Genomic DNA, 24,311 nt, shown 5'->3' with positions numbered 1-24,311 from the left:
AGTTAATGGAGGCTGGTTTCAAGTAGTTCTTAATGATTACTGCACAGTATATATTGTGGATTAGTTTTGTTTTTAAATCTTATTTTCTAATTGTTCCCATTTACATACATTATTATCGGGGCTTTTGGAGTTAGTAAGCCAAACCTCCAACTTCCACTCACCATCACTGGTCACTACTGAGCATGTACATAAAAGTGCAGCACAGATTCATCTCAACTAAAGGCCGAGATCAGGAACAGAACAGACATTTATAGGACATTTCCCTGACTCCAACCCCACAGCCCTGCCTCCCTACTGAGCATGTACATAAAGTGCAGCACAGATTCATCTCAGCTAAAAGCCGAGATCCTTAGATCCGGAACAGAACAGCCATTTCTAGGACATTTCCCTGACTCCCGACCCCACACACTGGTCACTACTGAGCATGTACATAAAGTGCAGCACAGATTCATCTCAGCTAAAAGCAGAGATCAGGAACAGAACAGGTATTTCTAGGACATTTCCCTGACTCCCGACCCCACAGCACTGGTCACTACTGAGCATGTACATAAAGTGCAGCACAGATTCATATCAGCTAACAGCCGAGATCAGGAACAGAACAGGCATTTCTAGGACATTTCCCTGATTCCCGACCCCACAGCACTGGTCGCTACTGATCATGTTCATAAAGTGCAGCACAGATTCATCTCAGCTAAAAACAGAGATCAGGAACAGAACAGGCATTTCTAGGACATTTCCCTGACTCCCGACCCCACAGCACTGGTCACTACTGAACATGTACATAAAGTGCAGCACAGATTCATATCAGCTAACAGCCGAGATCAGGAACAGAACAGGCATTTCTAGGACATTTCCCTGATTCCCGACCCCACAGCCCTGCCTCACTACTGTGCATGTACCTAAAGTGCAGCACAGATTCATATCAGCTAAAAGCCGAGATCAGGAACAGAACAGGAATTTATAGGACATTTCCCTGACTCCCGACTCCACAGCACTGGTCACTACTGAGCATGTACTGTTATGAATGGGTCACTGAGGAGGATGGCAGGAACAGGCTAAGCCACTAGAAGACCAGAGAGGTTGGTAACTAAGCGGATTGCAGACCCCTGATCCTATCAACACAACTAGCAGTAGCCGTGGAACGTTCCTACTATGCCCTAGACGCTTCGTCACAGCTGGAGAACTAACTAAGCCTAAAGACAGGTGAAATCTAAACTGCCCCGGAGCAGATCCCCAAAGGAATAGACAGCCCCCAAACATATATTGTCGGTGAGACAAGATGAGACACAAACACAGGCAAAGAACAGACTGAGCAAACGGTGGGGCCCAAGCTGTCTAGACAGGACAGAAAAGATACTGTCTGCAATCACGCACAAAACCCTAAAAAAGTCCAACACTTCTGATATACAAAAAACCTGAGGCCACACGACCTCACCCCCGCTAGATCAGGACTCTGGTATAAACTGGTAGCAAAGCAAAAAGATACTAACATAACAGGGGACTGAACAAGCTGTAACATATGAATCAGGGCCCAGCGCTGCCCTCAGCAGGGAGCACGCTGAACACTAGCAACAAAGCAGCAAAAAAAAAGGCACAACCAGATTGGATGCAAAGGATTAGCAAAAGAATCACTTAACTGAACCATGCAGATCAGGCAGGGGACAAAAGAACTCCAAATGCACAAGGAGGAAAAAGATCACCAGCAACCTTCAAGAGCAGCCAGCTCAATTATATGCTCCCAGCCAGTAATCTCAGGTTCCCAATTATCGTCGTCAGGTGGGGAACTTCCGTCAACCTGGCCAGCTCCACTACTCTCAGCCACCAGAGGGAGCAGAGGGAGCTTCGGCTCAGAAATCTGAGCAAGAGAATTCACAACAATGTACATAAAGTACATCACAGATTCATCTCAGCTAAAAGCAGAGATCAGAAACAGAACATACATTTATAGGACATTTCCCCGATTCCCTACCCCACAGCCCTGCCTCACTACTGAGCATGTACATAAACTGCAGCACAGACTCATCTCAGCTATAAGCAGAGATCAGGAACAGAACAGACATTTATAGGATATTTCAGAACTTTCCAAAATTCTTATGAAAACATTTACAGCACCTCCTGCATTCTACTAATGTACCTCATTTATTATATATTTTAGGAGTCAGTCTGTTCATTTTATATTGACTGCACCAAAATGGACACCGACTCCAACTCCACAGCCCTGATCATTATACCACCTGTGGTTCTTTATGTGGTGAATCTGTTTAGAATTTCCCTTCTCCAAAGTCATTGCATAAAAACCATGATTTTTGCTTAAAGAGAAACTGTCATTACAATTTTGTGCCTAAAATCAATAGTACAAATGTAAAAACTTAGTGAAATATAAGAAACCTGATGTACTTGTACAAAATAGCTTCTTAACATATCAGACTTTTCTTCACCTTCCTCCTGCATTGCTTACTTATCATTAATTAACTATTAATCTATGAGAGACAGAAGAGTACAGATTATAACCTTCAATAATGGATCAGGTTTAGTGATGAGCGAGTATACTCGTTGCTCGGGTGATCTCCGAGTATTTTGGTGTGCTCGGAAATGTTAGTTTTTGTCGTCTCATCTGCATGATTTGCGACTGATAGACAGCTTGTAAGATATGTTACAAAGTTTGTTGCTCTATTGATTTATGCAGAGTTGGTTAAAAGTGCAGTTCCCACTTAATTCCTCTTCACAAAATGATACATGTGATTATACCAGTTATGTAAGACAAGATGCAATAGAAATTACACTCCTCTTAAAATTTTAGGGCATTCACAGTCATTTTGACAGCTTGTATCTAGCAGAACATGCTATGTCAAATGTTTGGTGTATGATTTCACAGCATTCTCATAATTTCTTCTATTTCGTGCAGAATAGCGGCCATGTGATATTTCTTAAGCTAAAGCTATGACCCTAACCTGTGTTTGGTACATTCTTATTTTTGTGCTTATTTTTACACAGGCATATTTCAGAATGGCTTTGCTGAAGGACAAATCAGCAACTCGCTAGGAAAAATCAAAGCCATCCGTCTAAAGATTCTCACGGAGTCCCCTGTCTGGGCACTGTTAAGTGAGGTGAGTGCTCACTGCTTACTACATTCTTGTAACGTGTAGAAGAATTATTGACTGTGTTGTGACTTTGATGTAAAATTAGACAGCTGAGGTTAAAAATCAACCATAGAAATACACACTGCCAAGGAGGGATTCAAAGGCATACCTGAACATTTCTGAGCCTGCTACAACTTGTAGTATCCGTATTGTTTATGTCAAGCTTTATAATATGCCTCAAAACACTTCTGGTATATTTACACTAGTACTGCCTCATTGTTAAATAGAAATTGTCAGCTGCCGTAGCCCCATCAGCCACTCCATGTATGTGTGACTGCCTGTTCCTGCATTCTAACAAGACCCTTTGTGTCTTATCGATTGCCGAATTAGTATATAATCAGTGTAACAGCTGCTCTTGTGCTATGCAACTAGTGGTTGACTAGTCAAGGGGGTGAATTTCCCTAGACTAATCCTCCCTCTCATCATGTAAGCATGGGTGGGTGTGAGCGACATGATTCGTAAGAGTAATGTCATCGCCCGCCAGTTCATTGCAGATCTTAAACATGCATCCAACGTTCTCCCCCATTGAGAATGCACAATGAAGGCAGGTGTACATCTCTGGCTTCATGGGCGCAATGCATGATCCCTGAGAGGCCGTAGCAACGCCGGACTCTGACTATTTTGGAAATGCTCCACATATACCAGCTGAAACTGTAAGGCCGGTCTTACAGCCCCCATACATACCCCCAATGATAACTAAATGTACATTATAATAAATATATTGCTGTTTGCATACTGAGCCCCTGACGAAGCCAGAGATGTAGAGCCGGCTTCATTGTGCATTCTGTTATACATTTCACATTGTTTCCACTTCTGCATCAAACACTGCATGTGTGTTCCCAGCCTTACTGTGGATCAACTTCTTGGTACATACAATAGTTAAAATATAAGTGATGTGTCAAGTGTGGAGTTGTGGTGTCTCTTTTCACATGTAACCAGTCTTTCTGTTTACACTAAAAAATGAATTAACTGTGCCGTTCCACACCCCGACTATGTTGCCAGTTTCCTGTAGGAGCATACAGACTCATTTGTGCTCCTTCTTAGGAAATATAACCTTTTCCTTGCCAACCATGTCTAAGCGAGTGCCCTACAGAGCCAGATTCTGACGCAAGGGAATAAATTCAGCCAATGTTTCTAGACGTTTTTTCCCAGTGCCAGCTGTGTACAGCTATATGACAGACAATAGAAGTCACATCCACGTATTTGTGAGAAAGGCAAAGCTGGTGGCCTTAGATGGGCTATACAACCTCTCCTGACTGATAAGAGCACCTAGCTAGAAAGGAGGGATTTTACAGCAGAGGCTATTGTGAAGGACACAGACATATAAAACATTTATTTATTCTCCAAGTATTTATTTTCTTCTAACAAATATTAGTCTGATATACATCACAAGCTCTCAATACAATTCTATGACATCCAAGACGACGCTCTCATAGACTTGTATTCAAAAGTAACTTCCGTGCCACTCCATGAAATACTGGAGCTGCAGGCAGGTCACTATTCTCTGGAAACCGATGGAAGCGGCGGTGAAAACAGATTAAAACCCTGGCAAGTGTGTATCCGACAGGGGCAGGGGACTTGCTGGAATGGTGCCTTAAAGAAGCACTAATAAATGTGTGTGGAATTCTGGAGATCTAAAGCTGTGTGCACATGTTGCGTTTTTTTTTTTTTCGTTTTCGCGGCATTTTTCCACTGCGGAATCGCCGCGAAAATGAAAAAAAAAACGCATCCCATGCAATCCTATGGGATTCCGCAATGCTGTGCTAATGCTGCGGATTTTTCCTCTGTGGAAAATCCGCAGCATGCCCATTCTTTTTGCGGAATTGCGGCGATTCCGCACCCATAGGAATGCATTGAAACGCTCACTTTCCGCATGTAACTATGCCCGCCATGCACAAAGTAAGCGGATCATGTGCGTATGGTACCCAGGGCCTGGAGGAGAGGAGACTCTCTCCTCCAGGCCCTGGGTACCATAATCCTGTAAAAAAATAGAATAAAAATAAAAAATAATGTACTCCCCCTCCTGCGGCCCCCGGAGTCCTTCCCATCTCTCACCACACTCCCAGCATCTTCCGGTCCCAGTAATGCTTTGCACGAATGACCGCGATGATGTCTCGCAATCGCGAGCGTGAAGTCATCTCAGGTCCTCCGCGCAAAGCATTACTGGGACCGGAAGATGCTGGGAGCGCCGCAGAGCAGATCGGGGGCCATCAGAAGGTGAGAATAACAATATTTTTTATTTTTTTTATTATTTTAACATCCTACCTATCACATTCCAAGCGATGCAAATCGCTTGGAATGTGCAAGCGTTGCGCAAGTGAAAAACGCTTGCTTTCCGTGGGGAAAATGCATGCGAATTTGCATGCGTTTTCCCCGTGGTGGGAGTGCGGAAATGTTGCGGAAAAATTTGCAGCATTTCTGCAACGTGGGTACATAGCCTAATAGTTGGGTCTTTGTTGATATTTTTTTTCTATCATTTTATATTTCTTTGGAGCTGGAACTGATACAATGGACTTAATGTTTCTACTTGTTTTTGCCACATTTTTTTCCGCAAGAAACAATGCAGCATTTTCCAGTACCAGTAAAGTGAATGAGATTTGCTGCTTTTTTTCCATGCAGTATATTGAACCTTCAAAGCATTTTCTTAAAGGGAACAAATCAGCATTTTTGGCCGATATAAGATACGGCCGCTGCCTTTCAGGGCTTATCTACAGCATTCTATAATGCTGTAGATAAGCCCCCGGTCCGACCTGAAAGATAAGAAAAATAAGTTTTATTATACTCACCCAGCGGGGTGGGTCCGGTCTGATGGGTGTCGCAGATCCGGGGCCTCCCATCTTCTTGCAATGCCACCCCCCTGCTTGCTTCATCGCTCCCCGGCATCGTGCTCCTGTGCCGGCATACTTCTCTGCCCTGTTGAGGACAGAGCCAAGTACTGCAGTGCGCAGGCGCTGGGCCTCTCTGACCTTTGGGCAGATAAGTACGCCTGCGATGCCCGGGAGCCATGAAGTAAGCAGGAGGGCGGCGTCGCAAGAAGATGGGAGTTCCCAGACACGGACCCGCGACACCCATCGGAACGAACTGCCCCTCGGGTCAGAATAATAAGTTATTTTTCTTATCTTTCACATCGGACCCGGGACTTATCAACAGCTTTATAGAATGCTGTAGATAAACCCTTAAAGGCAGTGGCCGCATCTTATAGTGGCCAAAACAGCTGACAGGTTCCCTTTATATTTGCAGCATGTCATTTTTTTCAGTGTTTCACCTTTCTAATGAATTCTAAAAAAAACCCCTCCATAAACGCTTTTTTGTTTCCTGCCAATAGTCAGGTTTTTGCAACAGAAAATCAAGAAAATTTTAAACATGTGCATATACCCTTGCAAAAAAACTGCAAAGCTGGCTCATATTTTCGAAAATGTTATGCTTTGTAAATTAAAAATGTAACTAGCAGTATTTTTTTCATACTTACCTTTTTTCATTTTAGATTTTCATCAAGTTGAAAAAATAGTTGTTTTAATTGCAATGGATGCCTTAACGGCTTGGAAAGCCTGCCCTCTGCTGGTGGAGAGTGAGTCTACTCAGATTATCGCATCACGGAACGTATGAAGAAAATGAGACCGATGTCTTTCTATTTTTTATGCTGAAGATAATTTATATTTAATATTGTTCTTTTGTTGTTAAAGACAAATTTTAAATACTTTCAATTTTGAATGACTTTTTAGTTCAATGCTGGCGTCAATGTCAACAAGCCTTATGCACAGACCAAAGGACTTTAATAATGTTGAAGCCGATTACGTTCTTTTTCTTGGTTTATAATTCTAGAATTGTAGAAAAAAAAACAAAAGTACTGGACACTAAAAAACATTCCTGGAGCTGATGTTCCGTATCACTGCGAAATGTTTAGTGATGCCGAATGGATGTCTCCAGATTATAATGGGAGGATGACAGGGGTACGTTCTGTAGAAATGAGAACTGGCCATTTATAAGTTATAGTGTCGCTGTGCACGGTGCGATGTGGACTGCACTAGTCACAAGCTTTCCTAAAAGATCATCCTTTTGTTTTCTGTCTCTTTTACATGACATTCTCTTCACCATACATACCTATGTCCCAACTCAGGAGAATTTTATCTCAGACAAAGCTTCCTGGAGACTCAAATACCAGATAGATAGATTAAGATTGACCTTTTCCTTAACTGTCCTCCCCCCCCCCCCCCCCCCAAAAAAAAAAAAAAAAAAAAACTAAAATGTTTTTTTCTATCGTAAAACTTCTCAGGAAAGGAGTATTTGAGTAAAAATATTTGCTAACATGTTATTTTCCAAATAAAAAAGGGGTGATTCTGTAAACAATAATGAAGCGCTAGGTGTAAACCACAGGTAGCTGTCAGTCATCATCCCAAGCCGTAAATAGTAGAAAGAAAGGTGAAACATTTTTAGATGTAAATGTCATTCCTAATTGTAAACTGCAGAGCAAAGTGGCTGTTTACATGAAAACTGATGATTAATGCTGCCAAAATCAAAGGCAGCACAATTCAGACGCCGGTTGCTTTATTGTAGCCTTGTATGTTTAAGGCCGGGGTCACACTTGTGAATGTGATACGAGACACTCGTGCATCAATACCCGGCACACGGACCGGAGTGTGTGGCTGCATAGAATTAATGCAACTGCACAATCCAGTCCTGAGTGCCGGCGGCAATGCCGGGTATTGATGTGAGAGGCTCACGAACTCGCAAGTGTCACACCGGCCTTACTCTGAAATGCTGCATCATTATACAGCCCCCAAAGAAATTTAAGTACCAAGGAAACAATATCCAAAAATATATCCAAATTTTATTAATTGACATTTAGACAAACACTAAAGAAAACTACCAGCATTTTAAAAAAACACACCATAAAACTCAAATAAAAAGAGCAGGCACTGTGGTCCGTTATGAATAACACTAAGACAAATAAAAATCCATCAATACATCAAAATAATGGGGGTATAGGAGACTATATAAATTGACATAAATCACAGATACCTGGGACTTATCATATCTCACAATTGTATAAACGGCCCCTTAACAACATAGAGTTCTATATCAATAAATAACCAGCCATGATTTAATACATGAAAGTAGACAAACCTCAATTGAGAAGTAAAAGGCCCCCTGCAATAGCGCTCTCAGTAGATGACATGAGTTCAAAAAGACCTATACCCATCATATGCCATTTTGAATAAAGACTGCATGGCCCAGTACCCCCAAAATGACTGTTAACAACCAAGTATAGCCATAATAAAAATCATACTTTTAGGGCCGATTCATCAAAGCTTTGAAACGTGACATCATTTTGGTGCAACTCACGCCATTTTTACCCAGCTCCTACAGAGTAGGCGGAGGTGTAGCTATGCCCAACAAATCTTACTTCAGCAGGGACTGGAGTAGGATTTGTGGCGAGGCGCCCACAGAGGTATACGCTACTCGTCAGAAGCTCTTGATTAATAAAGAGGCATATCCTGAATCAGGAGCGTCCAACTCCAGCACACCACCTCGTCAAGACCAGTGTGAACAAAACCTCCCCAGCCGAGTGATTGAAGCTTTATGTGCCAGGATGAAACCCAAAATCACAATTGAGAAGAGACTATACCATCCAGACTGGATTACACAACTACCTCTTTACTGAATGGAAAGCAGTTCTATAAAGCAGAAATCTGTCTAAATCAGTAATGAAAGTCCCATAGTGCCAGTACTGTTTAATCTACGCTTTTTTTTTTATTTCTATATAATTTTTTATTTATTTTTTCTGTGTTTTAGGTGTTGTTCACACAGCATGGTTTTTATGAACGGGTTTTTAATTTTTCTAAAATCAGCCCAGAATCCTAAACGTATGTAAAAGTGTATACCTTTTTTTTTATCCAATCCTACTTTTGGCTGCACAAATTGTCAGAACCGTACTTTGTGAACTCAGCCTTATAGTCCTGGGGAAAATTGTGCCTTGTATCACAGAAAATGTTTACACAATAGTTTGCATGGGTTGTATTGTTATATTAGGGCTTTTCTTTTAGGAGTGTGTGGAATTATTGAAGTCTTGTAATATATGCATGTGTTACACTGTGTAATGACAGTCATACACAGTGTAAGAGATTGTATCCTCTCTTTGCCATGTTACTTTCTAACAGTTTTTGTGCCTCCTTTGTGTAGGATTATCTTTGATCTTGATTTTAATTCTTTTTCCATAAACACTGGATTCCTCCATGACTCATCTATTGTGTACTACTGAGATACATGTGGAAAATATTCAGACATTACGCTGAATAAAGGAAGTGCATAAAGCTGTGCAACCTGTGGACACCAAGCTGTCTTCCAGTTTGGAAATTCTTTGCAAATGTCCTTCAAATGTAGATTGCAATGTTGCTTATAGTGACCCATGTGGATATCGAGAAGTTGTACCTTTCCACTCTTAGGATTAATGTCTCTATAGGACACACTTCTGTGGTTGCACACAAGGGTTAAATGTTATAACTTGTTACATTTAATTGTTTGTTTGATCGTTTCTTCTTGATTTTCCCATTCTGGTTTGTTGCACTTTATAAGATGATTACTACAATATTGAATGACTCTTTTGCTCAGGATGAGCCCAGTAAGCCTTAAATAAAGTATGTTTTGAGTATGTGGTCACCATATTAAATTTGTCTCCTACAAGAGTTCATTCTCAAATTTAGAGAAGAATATTGAGATTCTGTGCTGGTATTACAACAGTCTGTGCTGAAAAATGGGTGTAGGGACACATTCTTTTTATATATTTAGGATGAACTATGGGAATGGTTAGAAATGAGCAATTCATGTGCCAAGGGGGTAACAATTTAAAATATATACAATATGCCACCCCATGAACATTATATACAAACACATGGGCCATGCACACAGTGAACAAGTCTGTCGGACGGTGTTCACACCACCAAATGACTGAAACAGAAAAGCACAGTAAAACAAACGTATAAAAATATTCTGTTGTAAAGAAGTAACAGTAAAAAGCAAGTGCTAGTAAAAAGATGATAAAACGGGGTATTTGGTTGATACGCAGTCCCTAACCGATGTATTCAATAACCTGGTCACGTGTATAGTACCTATATGAGCAGGATTCAGACAGGTAATGTCCGATGTGGACACGCTGTAGGTACTATACACATGACCAGGTTTTTAAATACATCAATTAGGGACTGCTCTGATATGGGTTACCTTGACGTTTGGTAGAGCAGCTTAGTATACATTTTTTGCAAACAAAAAAAAAAGTATCAACCAAATACCCTGTTTTTTATCATCTTTTTACTAGCACTTGCTGTTTACTGTTACTTCTTTACAACAGTAAAGATCCTTCCTTGTGGGATCTACCTGGTTTCCTGAGCACATTCTAAATACCGATGGTAGCCCTACCAAATTGGCCTTCGCCATGTCTCCCACCTGGCCTCCACCAAAGAGAGATGGCTACAAAATAGAGCAAGGAAACCTCCATTCAAGAAGAGCTTGGCAGATAAAGAAAATACCTGGACCTCCTGAGACTGACTTTTGTTTTTTCGTGACATATTTTACTTCATGTTAGTGGTAAAATTTCTTCTATATGACTTGTGTTTAGTTATGAAAAAAACGGAAATATGGCGAAAATTTTGGAATTTTCAAACTTTAAATTTTTAGGCCCTTAAATCGGAGAGATATGTCGCACAAATTTCTTACTAAATAACAATTCCCACATGTCTACTTTACATCAGCACAATTTTGGAAACAAAATTTTTTTTTTTGGTTAGGAAGTTTTAAGGGTTAAAAGTTGACCAGCGATTTCTCATTTTTACAACAAAATTTACAAAACCATTTTTTTCGGGACCACATCATATTTAAAGTCATTTTGAGGGGTGTACATGACAGAAAATACCCAAAAGTGACACCTTTCTAAAAACTGCACCCCTCAAGGTGCTCAAAACCACATTCAAGAAGTTTATTAACCCTTTACGTGCTTCACAGGAACTGAAGCAATGTGAAAGGAAAAAATTAACATTTAACCTTTTTTTGAAAAATTTTTACTTCAGAACCCATTTTTTTATTTTCACAAGTGTTAAAAGAGAAAATGAATAACAAAATTTGTTGTGCAATTTCTCCTGAATACGCCGATACCCCATATGTGGGGGTAAACCACTTTTTTGGGCGCACAGCAGAGCTCGCAAGGGAAGGAGCGCTGTTTGAGTTTTTCAACGCAGAATTGGCTGGAATTGAGATCGGACGCCATGTTGTGTTTGGAGAGCCCCTGATGTGCCTAAACAGTGGAAACCCCCAACAAGTTACCCCATTTTGGAAACTAGACCCCTTAAGGAACTTATCTAGATGTGTGGTGAGCACTTTGATCCTCCAAGTGCTTCACAGAAGTATATAATGTAGAGCCGTGAAAATAAAAAATCTTTTTCCACAAAAATGATCTTTTCGCCCCCAAATTTGTATTTTTACAAGGTTAACAGGAGAAATTAGAACCACAAAGTTGTTGTGCAATTTGTCCTGATTACGCCCATACTCCATATGTGGGGGTAAACCACTGTTTGGGCGCAAAGCAGAGCTCAGAATGGAAGGAGCACTGTTTGACTTTTTCAATGCAGAATTGGCTGGAATGTCGTGTTTGGAGAGCCCCTGATGTGCTTAAACAGTGAAAAAAATCACAAGTGACACCATTTTGGAAACTAGACCCCTTAAGGAACTTATCTAGATGTGTGGTGAGCACTTTGAACCCCCAAGTGCTTCACAGAAGTTTATAACGCAGATCAGTGAAAATAAAAAATCTTTTTTCCTCAATAATTATTTTTTTTAGCCCGCTATTTTTTATTTTCATAAGGCTAACAGGAGAAAATGGACAACAAAAGTTGTTGTGCAATTTGTCCTGAGTACACTGATACCCCATATGTGGGGAGAAACCACTGTTTGGGCGCATGGGAGAGCGCAGAAGGGAAGGAGCGCCATTTTGGAATGCAGACATTGATGGAATTTTCTGCGGGTGTCATGTTGCGTTTGCAGAGCCCCTGATGTGCCTAAACAGTAGAAACCCCCCACAAGTGACCCTATTTTGGAAACTAGTCCCCCCAAGGAGCTTATGTAGATGTGTGGTGAGCACTTTGAACCCCAAAGTGCATCACAGAAGTTTATAAACGCAGAACTGTGAAAATAAAAAATCTTTTTTTTTCCCACAAAAGTGATTTTTTTAGCCCCCAATTTTTTTATTTTCTCAAGGTTAACAGGAGAAATTGGACCCCCAAAGTTGGTAAACAGTGGAAACCCCTCAATTCTAGCTCCATCCTTAACCCCAACACACCCCTAACCCTAATCCCAACCCTAATGCTAATTCCTAACCCTAATCCCAACTGTAACCCTAATTCCAACTCTAACCCTAATTCTAACAGTAACCCTAATGGAAAAATGAAAATAAGTATATTTTCTTTATTTAATTATTTCCCTAACTAAGGGGGTGATAAAGGGGAGGGGGGTTATTTACAATTTTTTTTAGTTTGCGCCCGCCATTTTCTTACCGGACCAAGATGACGGCGCCCACCGGAGGAGGCAGGAGGGCCCGAGGACCACCGGGAGTTACCGGGGGGGGGGGGTCGGGGACCCTATTTCTCTCTCCTCTGATGTGCAATCACATCAGAGGAGAGAGAAATTAAATGCAAAATCGCTGCTTTTTTTCGGTCGCTGTTATACGGTTAATAACGGCGATCGCAAAAGCGGGGTCGGTAAAAACCGACCCGAATCATGTTCCCCCGGCAGCCGAGACCCTGGGAAAAATCTGACTCTGGGGGGGCGCTATTTACTTCCCCACAGCGCCAGTGAATTAACAGTGCTGTGGTTTAAGTACCTTTAACTACTGGCGTTAAAAGGCGTATCGGCGGTCATTAAGAGGTTAAGGAGTTTTCTATACTTTTATTCGAAGGGATATCACTAGTTCAGGCGCGGACATATCACCAGTGCAACTGCATTGGGGCCCACTGCCAGCAGCGACTATTTCAGCTGGATGTTTATCTGAGGACGCACATTCAGCTGAAATGTATTGTGGTGCAGGGGAACCTACTGGACCCTTGTCCTGCAATATACACCTCCTGCCACTCAGAGGCTGGCAGATGATGGTTGTGCTTGACAGTGGTGTCATGCGCCTTGGCAGGCACATCATAGTCAGCTGCTGGCTTTCTTGCAGGCTGAGCGTGAGAGCAAGGGAAGGTAAGAATTGTTTATTTTTAATGTTTTGGAGAAGAACAGGGCACTTATACCAGGATGGTGCACATTACACCATGAAGTGGACTAGGATGGGGCACATTATACTGTGAACAGGACCATGATGTGGCACATTATGCCATGAACGGGACCAGGATGGAGCACATTATATCAGGGAGGGGTCCCAGGATGGGAAAAATTATACCAGAAAGGGGACCAGGATGGGGGGACATTATACCAAGAAGGAGACCGGGCAGAGACACCAGCAGAAAAAAATGCAACGTGTGTACATTGCCTTCCAAAGAATAGGATGGGGAATTTATATTAAGTGGGCAACTGAGATTAACATTAATTGGGGGGCACGGTGCTGCTTAGTTTATATTTTGAATGGTGCATGGCTAATAGTGTATTAATGGTGGGGTACAGATTTGTATTCAGGGACGCAGTGCTGGCGATTTTTTTTTTTTTTTTTCACTCAGGAGACAAATGTTTATATACAAGACGAGTCGTGGCTGGAAGATTTTGACATGAAGGTCTGACCAGATGGAGAAGCAACAGCAGAAAACGACTAATCAGACAAGACGTCAGCGGTCATTGGATGTATTATTCTGTACTTATACGAGGGGCTGCTAAGTCTTTGGCTTTGTGACCTTTTTTCGTTTCTATGGTAATAAATGTTACATCACATGAAAGCCTTATGTGTCTAATATATGTTTTAAAAATTTGTGTTTTTAGCTTATGGCAACAGTGTTCTACGCACGCGGGAAAACAAAATTGCAGAGTCTAAAGTGATATTCACAGCAAATGAGAGCAGATGAGTGATAGAATTCTTGTTTCTGCAAGAAAAATCTGCGAAGGATATTCATGGTGATTTGTCGCAGACATTGGGGGAACAATACCCTTCATATTCTACAGTTAAGAACTGGGTTGCCAAATTTAAAACTGGCCACTTCAGCACCAACGATGAACATCCTGGAAGACAAAACGCTTGTTTTCCGCGGGAAAAAGGCATGCGAATTCGCATACATTTTACCTGTGGCGGGAGTGCGGAAATGTTATGGAAATTTCTGCAACGTGGTTACGTAGCCTTAGAGAAAGACAAGTCATTCAATAAGCCTTCTTCCTTCGAAATATCAACCAGATAGTCTTCAAAGCTGGAATCTGGAGCTGGGTGGATTCTAAAGATTCTAAAGCTTTCTGAGTTCTGAAAGACAATTCCAACTATAGATCACAAAATGACAGGACAGCTAATTTAGCAGTTTAATGTACACTACCGTTCAAAAGTTTGGGGTCACCCAGACAATTGTGTTTTCCATGAAAACTCATACTTTTATTAATCAAATGAGTTGTCAAATGAATTTAAAATCTAGTCCAGACATTGACAAGGTTCGAAAAAAAGATTATTTGAAATAATTTTCTCCTTCAAACTTTGCTTTTGTCAAAGAATGTTCCCTTAGCAGCAATTACAGCATTGCAGACCTTTGGCATTCTAGCAGTTAATTTGCTGAGGTAATCTGGAGAAATTTCACCCCATGCTTCCAGAAGCCCCTCCCACAAGTTGGTTTGGCTTGATGGGCACTTTTTGCGTACCATACAGTCAAGCTGCTCCCACAACAGCTCAATGGGGTTGAGATCTGGTGACTGCGCTGGCCACTCCATTACAGATAAAATACCAGCTGCCTGCTTCTTCCCTAAATAGTTGCATAATTTGGACATGTGCTTTGGGTCATTGTCCTGTTGTAGGATGAAATTGGCTCCAATAAAGTGCTGTCCACAGGATATGGCATGGCGTTTCAAAATGGAGTGATAGCCTTCCTTATTCAAAATCCCTTTTACCTTGTACTAATCTCTCACTTTACCAGCACCAAAGCAACCTCAGACCATCACAACATTACCTCCACCATGCTTTACAGATGGCGTCAGGCACTCTTCCAGCATCTTTTTAGTTCTGCGTCTCACAAATGTTCTTCTGTGTGATCCAAACACCTCAAACTTGGATTCCTCAGTCCATAGCACTTTTTTCCAATCTTCCTTTGTCCAATGTCTGTGTTCTTTTGCTCATATTAATCTTTTCCTTTTATTAGCCAGTCTCAGATATGGCTTTTTCTTTGCCACTCTGCCCTGAAGGCCAGCATCCCGGAGTCGCCTCTTCACTGTAGACATTGACACTGGCATTTTGCGTGTACTATTTAATGAAGCTGCCAGTTAAGGACCTGTGACGCATCGATTTCTCAAACTACAGACTCTAATGTACTTGTCTTGTTGTGCAGTGAGGCCTCCCACTTCTCTTTCTACTCTAGTTAGAGCCTGTTTGTGCTCTCTTCTGAAGGGAGTAGTACACACCGGTGTAGAAAATCTTCAGTTTCTTGGCAATTTCTAGCATGGAATAGCCTTCATTTCTAAGAACAAGAATAGACTGTCGAGTTTCACATGAAAGTTCTTTTTTTATGGCCATTTTGAGAGTTTAATGGAACCAACAAATGTATTGCTCTAGATTCTCAACTAGCTCAAAGGAAGTTCAGGTTTATAGCTTCTCTAATCAGCCAAACTGTTTTCAGCTGTTCTAATATACTTGCACAAGGGTTTTCAAGGGTATTCTAACCATCCATTAGTCTTCTTACACAGTTAGCAAACACAAAGTACCATAAAAACACTGGCGTGATGATTGTTGTTGGAAATGGGCCTCTATACACTTATGAAGATATTGCATTACAAACCAGACGTTTGCATCTAGAATACTCATTTACCACATTAACAATGTATAGAGTGTATTTCTGAATCATTTAATGTTAGCTTCATTGGAAAAAAACTGTGATTTTCTTTCAAAAATTAGAAAATTTCTAAGTGACCCTAAACTTTTGAACGGTAGTGTATGTATAAATGGCTTTAATAAAAAAAGCTCACCAGCTGTTAGAGGAAAGGTTGAAAATTAAGATTGTTAAAATTTCTCCCCATCAACACAAAAAAGAGGGCCAAATAGAGAAAAGCAAACAGCTAAAATTCCTAGTGTACATTTTCATTAGTCTGTCAATACGAGTAGCAAAATTGTTTAAAAAAAAAAATTAGGAGCATATTGTTGCTGGGCAGCTGCCATCTCAAAAAACCCACTACACTTTTACTATTCCAGTCTAATTTTATATTTGTGGACACAGACTAGACAACCTGAAGGGGTGTCACATTCATCACAATGGATTGTTAACTTTTGAGCCCATTTACACTACCTCTTGGCTCTTTTCCTTTTTGACCAATGTTTTGGAGCACCTCGCACATCTTAATCCACTTCCACCTGTGAAGCCACACACCTCTTTGGGCGAGTCGTATTCTGTGTTCTTAGTATTTCTACCCCAATTGTGTATATATATTTACATCCCTGTTCTGTTACGGACATACCTGGTTTGTAGCTGCTTTGCAGTTTTAACAAAGCAGGAGTGATTAGTTTCCTTCAAGACTTCTTGTGCATATCCCACCAGCCCATTAATATCAGGAGGCCCTGAGATTCCTTCAGCTGACTCTGAAGTTTCTCCAGTCTAGAAGACTGGGAACTCATTATAGACTGCAGCACAAACGCTTACTTATCTTCAAAAATCTTAAATAGCTTATGAAAGTTGCAGGTAGCCTCTTCTACAGCTCAATCTCCATTGCTCTGAAGGGTTAAGGAAAAGTGTGGAAATAATTTAAATAGGGACTAACAGGGAGCCAGCTAAGAATCTTCAAAGGCCAGCCGAGAGGGCTGATCTACCTCTTCGATAAATCCAAATCAACTACACCGCATATCTCAGTTCTTCTGATTAAAATCTCCAGATCTGTTATCTGGGTCTTCACTTGACTCTCTTTGCTGATAAGATAACTGATACCCTTTGTAAGCTTCTCCTGCAAGACCCAACAAAAAAAAGCAAGGCTATTATTGTACATCATTGTGCCTTATAACAAATGCTTTAAAAAATGGCTTTAGCAAATTTGGACCATGAACAGCGATGCATTAATTTGATACTCCAATCAGGGCAAGACACAGCTCTACCACCCCGTTATAAGTACAGCAGATTAGATTGTTTGGGTCAATATTAGTGTAATGTGTATGGGGCCAGCAGCTGACCATAGGGGAAGATGTTGATCGGGCAAGTCAAATTTTTAACTGCGACTCCGTTGCTGTCCCGGAGACAACCTGCTGGCTGTGTCATCTGGCGGTTTGCATAGAGCACACATGGTCACTGTTGAATGAACACGCCTGTGCATGGGAGAGCTCGCCAAGATGACTGTCAGCCAAACTATCCTACAATCAACCACATAATGTGTATGGTTGATTATAATGTGCTCAAAATGTGGAAGACGAGTCACTGTCAGACATCCATCTCTCCAGATACCTTTAGCACCAGCTTATCTGCCAAAAGAGAAAAAAATTGGCCTTAAATTTAAAACTAGTCTCCCCAAACAATTTAGGATGTGGGGGAATCACAAGGTGATACTTTGGTAGCAGGGCTGCCACTAGGAATTTCAGGGCCCCATACTGGCAAAATTTTGGGCCCCATTGAGACTCCACCCAGGCTCCACCCCAATTCCGCCTCCACATTTCGGACCTTCCACAGTCCCACTGCCCGCTAATGGAAAAATTCATCTTCTGCACCACGTCTTCACCAATGTGATTTTAACAGTTCATAGCAGACACCAGATCACATACATAGCCAGCAGCTTTTGTTTTGGCCAAAATAATTTTTAAGCCTCCACCACGACAAGGTAGACTCTTTTGGCCGGGCCCTACTCTACTTTAACCTATTAAACATTTCTTAAAATATCCAATACTCTTTTTAGGTATATTTTTCTTTAAGGGAATGAGTCGTGTATATTTTTAAGAATGACCATTAATACCACATACCTCCATACCGTGAACAGAACACATTACCATCACATAGTAACCAAATAATACCACATACAGAGAGAAATACCTCCACATCATAACCAGATTACATACTACCACCACATAGTGACCGAATACTACAATACTGATCATTAATAAAAAACACAACACTAATGCCATTATACACAAGAGCTCTGTATGTCAGGGTACAGTTAATACAGTGCTCACCAATGACATTATACACAGGAGCTCTGTGTATAGTGTACAGGTAATACAGTAATCACCAGTGACTATATACAGAAGCTCTGTATATAGTGTCAGTGTACAGGTAATACAGTGATCACCAGAGACACTATACACAGGAGCACTGTATATAGTGTCAGTGTACAGGTAATACAGTGATCTCCAGTGACATTATACACAGGAGCGCTGTATATAGTGTCAGTGTACACGTAATACAGTGATCACCAGTGACATTATACACAGGCGTGCTGTATATAGTGTCAGTGTACAGGTAAGACAGTGATCACCAGTGACATTATATAAAGGAGCTCTGTATATAGTGTACAGTGAACAGGTAATAGAGTGTATAGTGTCATTGTACAGGTAACACACTGACTCACCAGTGATGTCTCTAGCTGAAGTCCTTCATCTTTGCTTTTCTTTTTCATGCAGCGCAGACCGCCATTATTCCAGCCAGGACTCGTCTCTGCGTAAAATAACACAGTTACCTAGAGCACGGCTTCCAAAGTACATTCCCCACTTTTTCCCTTCTACACTACACATCTGAATACAGACATGCACCCACCATTAATACATAATTAGTTATTATGCAATCCCCCATTCCAAATATAAATTATAATCCACCACTGCACCCCCACCACCTATATATAGCCATTTTCTCACCTAATAAATATATACCATACATTAATTAACCCCTGTACTCTTTCCCCCAACTCATTACCAGTCACTGCATCCTCAATGCCCCCAAATATATGCCTCCTGCTCCCCCGATTCATAATATTTACTTGCCCCTTCTGCCCCAATTCATTGTCATGTCCTCTCTCTTCCACCTCCACCCTCCATTCATTATCAACTGCTTTCCCTCCACATTCAATTCATCATTTACTCCCACCACCTTCAAAATTCATCATTATTTGCTTTCCCCAGGTCCTCATTTGCTCTTCCCATCACCCACCTTCAAGTCAATTGCTGTCGCTGTCCCTCCCTTCATCATTCGCAGTCCCCTTTTCCCTCATTTCATCATTTTCAGTCCCCCTTTCTTCCCCCCCACTTCATCACGTGCAGTTCCCCTCCCCTCCCTCACATCATTTGCAGCACTCCCTCCATCATCAGTTTCAAATTGCAGCCCCCTTTATCATTTGCAACTCCATCATCATTTGCAGCACCCCTCCATCATTTGCAGAACTCCCTCCATCATTGGCGGCACGCCCTACATCATGGGCAGCACCCCCTCCATCATGGGCAGCACCCTTTATCACTTGCAGCACACCCTCCATCATTGGTAGCCCCCCCTTTATCATTTGCAGCATCCCCTCCACCATTGGCAGCCCCCCCATCATATGCAGCCCTTCTCCATCATGTGCAGCCCCTCTCCATCATGTGCAGCCCCCCGCCATCATTTGCAGCACCCCCTCCATCATTTGCAGCCCTCTTTATCATTTGCAGCACCCCCTCCATCATTGGCAGCCCCCCTTTATCATGTGCAGCCCCCTCCATCATTTACAGCACCCCCTCCATCATTTTCTGCACTCCCTCCATCACTGGCAGCACCCCTCCATCATTTTCAGCCCCGCTTTATCATGTGCAGCACCCCCTCCATCATTGGCAGCACCCCTTCATCATTTTCAGCCTCGCTTTATCATTGGCAGCACCCCTCCATGTCCAGCACCCCCTCCATCATGTGAAGCACCCCCTCCATCACTGGCAGCATCCCTTCATCATTTTCAGCCCGCTTTATCATTTGCAGCACCCCCTCCATCATTGGCATCCCCCCCTCAGGTCATTAACCTGATTTTTCACATCAAAGAGTGGACAAACTACATATTAAAGGGTATCTGTCAGAAGGATCTACCCGCTAAGACGTCTACATGGGTATGCAGGGCACAGGAAGCTGAATAAAGCAATATCTTAATATGTGCTAAAATGCTTTATTCTAGAGAAATCCACATCTCTTATATGTAAAAGAGCTGTTAAGATCTATGGGCCGGACACTAATCCTTCCTAGAATCTGCTTACAAAGCTCATTTTAATTGAGAGGAAGGAGAAGCCAGTGTGAGACAAGTAATTACTGACACGCAAATCAAATCACACACAGGTCTGCAGCGATGTAAAGGTACTGTCACACTTAGCGATGTACCAGCGATCCCAACCAGCGATATGACGCGGTCAGGATTGCTGGTACATCGCTAAGTGGTCGCTAGTGAGCTGCCACACAGGCAGATCTCACCAGCGACATCGCTGGGGACGGGGGTCGCTACTTACCTGTCACACTAGGCGATCCTGCGTCCTCCCGCTCGGCTCCACGTTCGTCTCGCCGCAGGAAGCTGACGACGAGAAGCGGTCCTGAACGTTCTCGCGCGATCAGCGATAACCAGCGGGGGAGCGGTTGTAGGTAAGTATCAGACACCGCGATATCACTAGCAATATCGCTATAACGTCACAAGTTATAGTGATATTGCTAGCGATATCGCTTAGTGTGACAGTACCTTTAGAGCCAACCTGGTACAGCAGAGCTGAACTTTATCACATTATAACCATTTACAGTTATCTTCTCAAAGTGCTGTCAGCTCTGCCTCATCATATCCAATGATAAAGCAGAGTTGAACCTCATCTCAATACAATCACAACACATCCTCAGAATGCTTCAGCTTCCATCTCACTGGCAGCCAATGTGGGGAGAGGGCCATACAGCTGACATCACTGCAAGAAGGCAACTGCATATATGACGTTTTTAATGAGACAAGGTTTAACTCTGCTGCACTGTGTTGGTTATAAATCAGGCACAGCACAACTATAGATGCAAATGTATAACAATGAGAACGTTCAGCTCTACTGTAGCTTGTGTAGAGATCCACCATATGAGTGGACAGGGATTAACTCACTTGGAAGCGATATTGAGGCACACAGGAACACTCTTGCTTAAAGTAACAGTCCGTGTGGTTTATTTCCTTCATAAACCAATGTCACAGGAACACAAGGCAAACAGTCTTGCATCAGACAGATGAATTCTTAATGTCCATAGTAGAGCTTCGCTCTCTCAGGCCTGTGGTCACACAGGCTGTGCCATGTCCAGCACGCATGCTCTATAACCAGAACACAGTCTCTTGCTGACCCCGGTCAGAATTACTCATGGTTTATCCCTCACGGGTTATCAGGGAAGCGGCCGCACTGGGATCACTGTTCCTTGCTCATTAGGCCGTCTACAGTTGCAGAGCCACAGCCAGGCAGTAGCTTCCCTACACAGAGCTGTCTCAGACTCTATCAGGTCCGGGCCTTTCCATGTGCTCTTCAGGAAGTTCAATCCCAGACACTTCCAACAAACCCAGGCCTTCTGGGACCTTGCACTCTGACCACTCAGGATCAAACACACAACTACTGTGATCAGACCTCAGTCATATTATATATCCCAAACCACCCCCATATGTGGGCGGTGTATGTGTGGTTAGCCGATCCTACCCTGCTCTCTGACTAGCCCTATAAGCCGCCCTTATAGGTAAATAACATGTGGACTACAAGTCCCAGCATAACAGCGCTCTTTTCGCTTATAGCGCAGAGAACCTCTGCGACACATACTGGACATTTACAACCATTCCGGTCACAGTTTCACCATCAAGGAAATGTGGGTCGCTCTCCCAGGGCTGTGGGGTACTCAGTACCGGGCCGGTGTCAGTGAGATGTGTCACGGCAGCTGTGACCCGGTCCGTGGCCCTGGGTGCCCAAGTAATGGGGGTTGTAGTTAATGGAATGGAATAGTTCGTGACGCCATCTGTGCTGTTCGGCAAGGGAAATGTTAAGCCGACGCTGCAGACAGCTCCACTGGGACAGATGGTGTGGTGCAGCAGTGATGGTATAGCCCTCCACAGGCAGGGCTAATGTCCCAGGGCAGTGTAGCGGTGGTTGGCACGGTGATGTAGCAGTGCCGTAAGGGTAGGAAGCAGACAAGACAGCGGGGTGCAATTTCTGTACCTTTACTTGATAACTGCAGTCCAGGGTCCGGATTACAGATGGTATTGGAGCAGGCTAGCCTGGAAGCAACTCAGGGATTCTCTCTCACAGACGGGCTGTGCAGTCTCCTTCCTAGCGCCTTGTGGTGTGAAGCACTCCAGTACTTAGTTACTCTAGAGTTCCTCCTGTCAGATGTTCCCAAGAACCTCACTTGCACGGCAGACAGCTGTAGCCTCTCTCTGGGACTCCTCTCTAGTCCTGGCTCTCTATCCAAGCTGCTGTTGTGCCTCAAGTCTTAGATGGGAGTAGGGCATTTACAGCCTCCTACTCATCTGGCATCTGCTGTAGGACCTTTAGTATCCGTACAGCCGTGGAGACCAGGCTCCAGTTTGTGCGCTCTCAGCTGAGGGAGCTCTCCTTCCTAGCTCAACCTCCAGCTTCTTTCCACGCGTCTGCACACTTCACCCTCCGCAGACTATCTGACCACTCCTTCCTCTTGGCCCTCAGAGTGCACCCCTCCCCTCCATCCTGGTTCAGAGTTCACCCTGCTGGCCTGGAGTGGAACTGTGTTGCATGTATGGATTGACTGAGAGAGAGACCCATCATTGCCTCCAAGCCTGGCATTACCCTCCCCTGGAGGAAGGCAAGGCCACTGTGGCAGCCATACTCCTGGGGGCACCACATTCCCCCCTAGTGCAAGTCAGCACTCCTGGGCTGAACAAAAGAAAACATGAATAACATATAAACAATTGAACAATAATTTGTACAAGATTTGAAAAAGGGAAAAATGTACAAAAACCAAGAGCTCAAAAATGGTCCTATGATGATAAGTCCAGCATCAATGTCCATGGTCCATTCCTGGGCAAATGGCAAAAGTTTTTGACCATACACAAGTCCTGTGGTTCAGTGTCCATAAAACAAAACTCCAAAGGAAACTCTTACAGGTTACCTGTAGGCACAAAACTTGGAAAACAGTTACATATTTACAAAATTTCAATGCTTACAATACTTTATATACGGTATGTAACTGGTAGTATGCCTTGTGTGGTGCGGGTAGGCCTTCGTAAGACTGGTGCAGTGGGTAATGTACTGGATACACTACTGGGGGTTCTATGTAACACAGGGATACTAGACTGACTGTGACTTCTTAGACTCACCAAAGGTACAACGGGTTCACCACTGGCAGGTCGAGGGTTCTCTGGCTCCACTGCTGGTGTGGCATCTGCTACCCGATTTTCCTGATTCTCTTGAGTCACATCTTCCTGTGGTACCGATTGGGGAAACAGTAACCCTGGCACCACTATAGCATCGTTCACTCTAGTCCAATTCGCAGGGAATTCTCCAAGCACTGTGCTAACCTTCTCTTCTTCCACCATGGGTTGGATGTTATCTGGTTCTTCTTTCCTTTCCTTCAACTGGTCAGGGCACAACTTCAAATGATCTCTTGATACCACTGCTGAGGTCTCTCCTCCATCTTTACTCACAAGGCATGCCTTAGTATTATCAAAGTTCAAGGGCAGAATAGTATAAGGTTCAGCTTCCCACTGATCATTCAATTTGTGCAATCTTCTCTTTCTTTTCAAGACCTGTTCTCCAGGCAACAAAGGAGCGGCAGGTGCATTTTGATTGTAAAGCTTCTCCTGCTTCTGCCTTGCCTAGGCCAGACTCTTCTCCACACATTCTTGAACCCTCCTGTACTGTTGCTGCCTCTCCGTGTCCCAGTCAGCATCTGGTGACATCACTTCTGGGGTCAGGACTCCCATGTCCAAGTCAATAGGCAGCTTACCAGGTCTTGCTCTCATTAAGTAGGCTGGGGTACAGTTGGTGGAGTTCACTGGAATATGGTTGTAAAGATCTACCAGGTCGGGCAACTTCTCTGGTCACAGATTCCTCTCCTCCAAGGGCAAAGTCTT

General features: G+C 42.9%; 1 protein-coding gene across 2 annotated transcripts in view; it reads left to right on the top strand.

Moving 5' to 3' along the window:
- LOC141086257 (alpha-1,3-mannosyl-glycoprotein 4-beta-N-acetylglucosaminyltransferase B-like) overlaps positions 1 to 9,789 on the top strand; it is a 145,300-nt gene extending 135,511 nt beyond the window's left edge. For both annotated transcript variants that reach the window (XR_012231557.1, XM_073572137.1), the window contains 2 exons: positions 2,995 to 3,107; positions 6,625 to 9,789. Coding sequence is in view for 1 of the 2 variants with exons in the window: in XM_073572137.1 (XP_073428238.1) it covers positions 2,995 to 3,107; positions 6,625 to 6,648 (137 nt within the window). In the remaining variant the exon portion in view is untranslated. The remainder of the gene's footprint in view (positions 1 to 2,994; positions 3,108 to 6,624) is intronic.
- Positions 9,790 to 24,311: the final 14,522 nt, after the last annotated feature.

Source organism: Dendrobates tinctorius, unplaced genomic scaffold, assembly GCF_039654945.1.
Source record: "Dendrobates tinctorius isolate UK_male_01 unplaced genomic scaffold, ASM3965494v1 ptg000030l, whole genome shotgun sequence".
In the NCBI taxonomy this organism is placed as follows: Eukaryota; Metazoa; Chordata; class Amphibia; order Anura; family Dendrobatidae; genus Dendrobates; species Dendrobates tinctorius.
This window is presented reverse-complemented; position numbering and strand designations above follow the sequence as displayed.